The sequence below is a fragment of the Gorilla gorilla genome, chromosome 16, assembly GCF_029281585.2.
Source record: "Gorilla gorilla gorilla isolate KB3781 chromosome 16, NHGRI_mGorGor1-v2.1_pri, whole genome shotgun sequence".
Classification (NCBI taxonomy): Eukaryota; Metazoa; Chordata; class Mammalia; order Primates; family Hominidae; genus Gorilla; species Gorilla gorilla.
The window spans coordinates 75,862,228-75,869,845 of record NC_073240.2 but is presented as its reverse complement, the minus strand read 5'-3'; the positions used below and the strand labels follow the sequence as shown (position 1 = coordinate 75,869,845).

The following is a 7,618-nucleotide window of genomic DNA, read 5'->3' as shown; positions in this document are numbered from 1 at the left end:
ACTGCAGCTTCCTGCTTATTTTCTCTGTCCCTCTCTTTCTTTGTCTCTTTCTGATCACTTGCTCTAGGGGAAGCCAGCTGCCAGGTCATGATCAGACCAGTGGAGAAACAGAGGCCTCTGACCAACAGACATGTGAAGTAAGTTTGGGAGTAGATCCTCCATGCCCAGCTGACATCTTGACTGCAGCCTCATGACAGACCCTGAGCTAGATGAGACCTCTTTAAGCTGTTCTTGGATTTCTGACCCTCAGAAATTGTGTGATCTCACAATAATAAATGATTGTTGTTGGGCTTTTGTTTGTTTGTTTGTTTGTTTGTTTTGAGACAGTGTCTCGCTCTGTTGTCCAGGCTGGAATGCAGTGGTGCAATCACAACTTACTGCAGTCTAAACTTCCTGGAGCCACTGCACCTGGCCAAATGTTTGCTGTTTTAAGCTGCTGAGCTGTGGGGTAATTTTTATGCAGCAATAGATCACCAACACATCTTTTCCACTATGGAAACACCCTCATCTCCCAAAGCTAACCCCTTTGGGCAGTTTGAGTCATTTAAAAGTTTATTTTTCTCATACATTCAGCTGAGATAGTAAAGGGAGTCAGAATTCTGGGTTCAAACATCTGTGGTTGCTTCTTTCTAGCTGTGGTACATAAGGCAAGTTATTTAACCTCTCTGGGTCTCAGTTTCACATCTGTCAAACAATGATGATACCTTCCCGGAAAGGAAGAGTGTGGAGATTAAACACATCTGACCCAATGCTGGGCACTCAGTGGGTGCCTGCTAAATCTGAGTTCCCTCTGGCCCTGCTAATTTTCTTTTTTGTTGTTGTTGTTTTTGTTTTGTTTTGTTTTGTTTTTGAGACGGAGTCTCGCTCTGTCGCCCAGGCTGGGGTGCAGTGGCACAATCTCGGCTCACTGTAAGCTCCGCCTCCCGGGTTCAAGCCATTCTCCTGCCTCAGCCTCCCAAGTAGCTGGGACTACAGGCGCCCACCACCACGCCCAGCTAATTTTTTGTATTTTTAGTAGAGACAGGGTTTCACTATGTTAGCCAGGATGGTCTCGATCTCCTGACCTCGTGATCCGCCCGCCTCTGCCTCCCAAAGTGCTGGGATTACAGGTGTGAGCCACTGCACCCAGCCTGGCCCTGCTAACTTTCTAATTCCTGACTCTACTTGCATGCTCCCAAGACCCTGCCCAAAGAGGCTGGGACTAGGATCAGGGGTTTTAAGAGCTCCTCATCCTCCTCCTGCAACAAGAGACAGAGGAGAGGGGCTGTACCAGCGATCCCCCTCCAGTGTGAACATGAGAGATCTGTCCACAGGAAGTAGGGTGTGCTGCTGGAAAGGTCCCAGGGAACCTTAACAGATATGTATTGGCTAGGCTTGGCCTCTAGCCCAACTACCCCAACACCTCCTCCCAGGGTGAAAGGAGTCTAGCTTGCCACTCACCAGTTCACTGTGAGTGAAAACTGCTATTTTTTCTGAGTCTTTCCCAATTTCTTTTCCTTTTCACCAGTTTTCTTTCCCCTAATCCCTTTAAATTTTTTTAAATTCACAAATAATATATGAAAAATAATAACAGCCAACATTTCCTGAGAACTTAGCAGCCAAGGTTCCAAGACGGCTGTGTCTCATAATCACTCTGTGAGGTAGATTACTATAATTAGCCCCATTTTACAGATGACAAAGCCAAGGCAAATGGGTTAAGTAAATTGTCCAAGGTCACACAGAGGCAGAAAGAAGCTAATAGAAGCTGAAGCTTCAGGGTCAGTAGCTCATTTATACAAGCTGCTCCAAGACTCTGTATTCATATTTAATTGTCCTTTTCTTAAAGAAGGTAATGAAAACTTCATGCGGTAACAAGAGGTCAGTGTGCTGTTTTCTTGCAGATATTTTAAAAATACATTTACATCTATAAACACACGGAAATAAATGCTCCCCTACTCTGTGTATGGCTGGCACCCAGCTCCTTTAACACAACGTCTTCACTGACTCCACTTTTCTAACCATTGTGTGGTGTGCACCACTGATGCTCTACTTTATTTACCAGCCTTTCTGAGGTTGAGCCCTGTGCCCCCCTCCTCTGACTCTGGCCCCTCCCTGGGGTTCCCACCCTCTTCGCAGCTTTTTCTCCCTTCGCCCTGTCCCCTACGCTGTTTCCCCCCTCATACAGCCCCTTTCCCTGTGTCCTCACTACTTCATGCCCCAATTCCTTCCTGCCTCCCGCGTTTCTCCTCTCTCCTCGCCACCCCGCCCCGTCCTTCACCGCCCACCCTGTTTTCCCCGCTCGCTGCCCGCTCTCTCCCACTCCAGCTTCCTCCAGGCCTGCCACATTACCCTAATTCACAGCACCCCATCCTTCCGCCCTCACTCCCCGCATCTCCCGCCCCCACCCCCTACACCCCTCCACGGCCAGGAGGGAGCGCACAGCCGGCGGGCTGCGACGCGCGCTGACAGTGTAATGAATGGCTTCAGCTGTAATTAGCGACCCCGCGGCTAATCACGATGTACATTTACATTTTAAGTGCTGCAGAGGGAGCGCGGGAAGGGGAGGGGACCGGCAGGAGAGGATGCAGCCCTTTTCGGCGTTCTCCCTTCACGGACTGTGGAGAGCAGTGAATGCGAGTCTTCTACATCCGACAGCAGTTTAGGAGGTTGGGGACGGCTGGGTCCTCGAGGGCCAACCTGGCCGGACGCAGAACCGCCCCGTCCTCGCCCTACACAAACCTGAAGCTCCCAGGACCCTTTCTCCAAATGACAGAACTCCGCCCAATCCCTTCCAAGTGATCGTGCAGCCCAAACTTGCATACTCCCGGGGACGGAGAGCTCGCTCCTTCCACAACCAGCCTGTTCCAACGTAACTTCCAGCCTTTCGGGGGCTTTTTCTCAGGGCCTGACCTTACGCAGCCCTCGGTTCTCCACGCCCCGCTACGCGCTGCGGACAGTCTTTGTTTCTTCCCAAGGCTGCTGTGCCTCTAGCCCCCACCGCTGTGTGGGGCCCATGGAGACTGGAGCGAGACCGAAGTCCCGGTTCGGAGCATACCCCGAGGGTTCCTGATCCCACCAGGACACGGGGAGGGGGTCAGCCATTCACACATTGCGGTGCCAAGGTCCAGGCGCCGCAGCCACTCCCAGGAAGTGGTAAGAGGGTAAACCCCGGTTCTGAACAGCAGGGACCGAGGGCCGCTCCCAAGAAGTGATAAGGGGGTAAACCCTGGTTTTGAACAGCAGGGACCGAGAGCTGCTGCAGATGCCCAGAGGGCGAGAAGAGCGGGAGGAGGGAGAAGAGCGTCTGGCAGCCCCATCTCCAACTGAGGCCCAGCAATCCAAGGCACCGTCATGCCCCCAGCACTTTCCCGGTTGCCCGCCCGCCCCAGCTCTCTGTGTCCTTCCCCGCCACGCCCCGTCACAGTCCCCTGGCTAGGACCAGATCTGCCGCCCTCCCTCAGTCCTGACTGCGTAGGGCGGGTGGAAGGAGGACGGGCGAATCCCGAGAGCAGTTTTAGGGAGGGTCGGGCCTCTTCTCAGACCCCCTCCCTTCCATCAGTAGTCGTGACAGCCCCCAATCTCATCTTTCTCTAATGCTTCTCTCACCTGGCAGGAGACCCCAGGCCTCTCTTTCGGTCCCGTGGAGTTTCCGCCGGAGAGGCATCCAGTAGTTCCATAATGCCCCCAGGGCTTCAACTCCCCACCTTCCTCCCTTCTTTCTCTCTTTTATTTTAAGTCTTTAATTTTTGTGGGTACATAATAGGTGTCTATATTTAGAGGGTACATGAGACGTTTTGATACAGGCATGCAATGCATAATAATCACATCCTGGAGAATGGGGTATCCCTCCCTTCTCTTTTGTATTTTATTTAATTAATTAATTTATTTTTTGAGACAGAGTTTTGCTCTGTCGCCCCGGCTGGAGTGCAGTGGCGTAATCTCGGCTCACTGCAGCCTTCAGCTCCCGGGTTCAAGCGCTTCTCCTGCCTCAGCCTCCCGAGCAGCTAGGATTACAGGAGCGCGCCACAACGCCGAGCTGATTTTTGTACGTTTAATGGAGACGGGGTTTCACCATGTTGACCAGGCTGGTCTTGAACTCCTGACCTCAAGTAATCCGCCCACCTCTGCCTCCCAAAGTGCTGGGATTAAAAGCGTGAGACACCGCGCCCGGCCCCTCCCTTCTCTTTTTTAAAACCTGCGTTCACCTAGCCTCCTTTCGAAAAGGACCCCACTGGATCTCAAGGGGCCAATGTTGCCTGAGCGAATTCCGCCTGGGAGGAAGGGGGCGGCCACGCTGGCAAGGCATCTTGCCTGGCTCACCCTAAAGCGCGCAGCTCTAAGGGTGGGCTCTTGGGCATGGGTGGAGCGAGCCTACCGCCTTTTCAGAAGAGGTCACGCCCGCTTCCCCACGCGCCTCGGGGAACAGCCTGGCCCAAAGCCTCACTCCTCACGTCCCAGGGGTGGACGGGGGTCCGGGAGCCTCGAGCTCCGGGCAGGCGTGCCGAGGCTGAAGTCTGGGTCTCCCGCGCCCCGCGAGGACCACGCCGCGACGTAATCGCCCGCGGGGAGACGCGGAGTGGAGCCGCAGCCAGCTCCTCCCGCACTCTGCTGACCGCGCACTAGCTGTCCTTGAGGCAAGAATACTTGGGAGAGGAAAAAAGGTGGGGGTGTTCCCCGGGGCGGGGGAGGAGGGGCGAGGCCCCAGCAAGCCTCTTGGAAATCTCTCCCTGGGAGGGGACGAGGGGCGGCCTTCAGTTGCAAATGGGAAGGGCTCGGATACCGGATTTGAAGCAGTGTTTGCACCGCAAGCGCAGCTTTTATTTAGACTGCCGGTTTGTGAGGGTTGGCTCTCAGAGCGCTGATGGCGATTATAGTGGAACTTCACCTTCACCTGCTCATGCGCCCCGCAGCGCGCCCGCTCCCACGCCCGCGTAGCTGAGGACCCAGACTCGCCAGGAAAGGCTAGTGAGGCTGGGGCCCGGGCGGGCCGGGCCGGGCCGGGTCAGGGGAGGGGCCTGGCGGCAGGGGCGGGGCCTCAGCTAAAGGCGCGGAGCACCGGGCGCCGAGAGCGCTGAGTAGAGCGGCGCCCGCTCGAGAGAAGTGAGGCCGAGATCGCGCCGTCCCAGCCCGCCCGCCGGCGTCTGCGCTGCTCCAGCGCCCTTACCCCTGCTGGCCCTTGCAAGGCGCGACCGGCGGCCATGCAGCCCCGGGGCTGAGGCCACCCCATGGCAAAGCCGGCGGTCCCGGCGACGACGGCGCATGGAGAACTTCCGTAAGGTGCGCTCCGAAGAGGCGCCAGCGGGGGGCGGGGCCGAGGGAGGCGGCCCGGGCTCCGGCCCCTTCGCAGACCTGGCGCCGGGCGCGGTGCACATGCGGGTCAAGGAAGGCAGCAAGATCCGGAACCTGATGGCCTTCGCCACCGCCAGCATGGCGCAGCCAGCCACGCGCGCCATCGTCTTCAGCGGTTGCGGCCGGGCCACCACCAAAACCGTCACGTGCGCCGAGATCCTCAAGCGCCGCCTGGCGGGCCTGCACCAGGTCACGCGGCTGCGCTACCGGAGCGTGCGCGAGGTGTGGCAGAGCCTCCCGCCTGGGCCCACGCAGGGTCAGACGCCTGGCGAGCCGGCCGCTAGTCTCAGCGTACTTAAGAACGTGCCCGGCCTCGCCATCCTACTTTCCAAGGACGCGCTGGATCCGCGACAGCCCGGCTACCAGCCCCCGAATCCCCATCCTGGTCCCTCGTCCCCGCCAGCCGCGCCAACGTCCAAGAGGAGCCTAGGGGAACCCGCAGCTGGAGAAGGCTCCGCGAAGAGATCGCAACCCGAGCCAGGGGCTGCGGACGAGGATCAGACGGCCTGAAACTCCGGACTGTGGGCCACCTAGTCCGGCAGGATCTTCCGCCAGCGCCTCCACCTTCAGATGTACCTCCAGCCTTTCACTCCTCGGTCCTCCGGAGCCCACAACCTGGACACAGCTCCTCAAGACAGGTAGCATGGACCTTAAGGCGACAAGAGAGGGGCCCCAGGAGTGGCAGGAGAGGATCCCCGACCACCCTAGGGAAACTTCGTGCGGTGATTGCTGCTTATGCCCGTGTTGCGTGAAGACACGGAACTTCACCTTTTCTGGGACCTTCTTTGGGGAAGAATGGTGGACAGTGGGATTCTGGAAACTTGTTTGGGACCCCCAAGGGTTAAAGCCACCCAGCATTCACGAAGAGCACCTTAAGTATGGAAGCTGAGAAGAGTTATTGGAATCACCCCCACCGTTGACAGAGGAAGGCAGGGGGTGAGAATTAACTGCTTGAGGGTAGGAGAGTCTGAGATGTGGGGGCCCTATTCCGCTTCCCGCCCTGGGACAGTTTTCCTTTCTAGTTTTCTTTCCCCTGCTTCAGAGGAGCATCTCTGAGGGTTCTAGCTCTTTTAACACCCCTTTTCCCCCTGCTGGCCCAGAGGGAGACCCAGGACTGAACTCTCCAGGCCTCCTCCCCTGAGCCCTGCAGCTGGCTGGAGTCTTGCTTCCAATAAAACAAGCACAAAAATGGCTCTGTCCCCCATTTTTTTTCTAACCACCCGCCTGTGCAGAGACAGCTCTCGCCTGGCCCCTTGTGTCTCCCCTCCCCTCCAGCCTTGCGTCCTGAGTCTTTGGAGTCTTCAGGGTCAGGCACAGAGACTGAACAGCTTCAAAATGGTGCAAGGCACTGCCCAGTCCCTGGCTTCTTCCTCTCTCCTCCCCCACTCCGCCCTCCCAGGCTGGCCCTGGCCTCAGGGGCTGTTGCAAATGGGGGCCCGTGTCCCCCTGTACATCGCCACTAAGGGAAAGGGAGCGGTACATTGTTTTTCTGGGAGGGGAAGGAAGGAGAGCAGCGATGAACTCTCCTGGAGGTCACTGCAAAGGGTGGCAGACCCTGCTGAGGTCCCTGAATCTGCAGCCTCCAGACAATAAACTGAACCTTACCCAGAAGGCTGGCACAAAGCCCCCAGCTCTGTGGGTAGGATCTCCCCTTCACTGCCCTCTCTCTGAGAAAGGACAGCACACCCTTGGGAAAGGGGGAGGAGAGAGACTGAGCACAAATCCACTGCTGGAAATTACTATTCAGCAGAGAAGCTGGGTCTTGGGCTGTGAATCACTGCAGGCCTCCTGATAAGCTGCTGCCTCCAGCCCTGCACAGCTGTCTGTTGAGAGATAACAGCCTCATAAGCTTCTCTGCCCAACTCCAAGCCAGCTGGGGGGTGGGGGTGCTGCTGTGTGCTGGAAGAGCTCTGGTGAGTTGGGGGTGGCATACAGCCCCAGGATCTCAGAAGCAGATCTCATCCCATGCAACTCAGCAGCACCCCTGGAAAGGGGGAGATGCGGAAGAATGTATTTATAAGTCATTTTGCTGGCAGAACCCTGAAATAAATCCTGTTGGTGACAAGAGATACGTTCTGTGGCTGACTGGAGGGGCTCTTAGGGAGGTTTCCCTCCCCTGCAGTATCTCTGCTTCAGCTTTGGAGTGAGCTTTGTCATCCAGACTTTGTCCCTCGTTGCTCTCCCCAAATTCCTGCTCTTGATGAGTCCCTGGAGAGGGCCAAGGGGTTTGGGTTTGCTTGTCTGACCCTCTCAGGGGTGGCCCAAGAAGCATGGAAAGAATGTAAACTGT

The 7,618-nt window shown here is 56.7% G+C and overlaps 1 protein-coding gene across 1 annotated transcript; it reads left to right on the top strand.

The window, feature by feature from the left end:
* The first annotated feature begins 4,352 nt into the window (after positions 1–4,352).
* RPP25 (ribonuclease P/MRP subunit p25) lies at positions 4,353–6,519 on the top strand. Its single transcript, XM_004056529.5, has one exon. It carries the CDS (start codon positions 5,239–5,241, stop codon positions 5,836–5,838), a length of 600 nt encoding a protein of 199 aa, XP_004056577.1. The 5' UTR covers positions 4,353–5,238; the 3' UTR covers positions 5,839–6,519.
* The last annotated feature ends 1,099 nt before the right edge of the window (positions 6,520–7,618 follow it).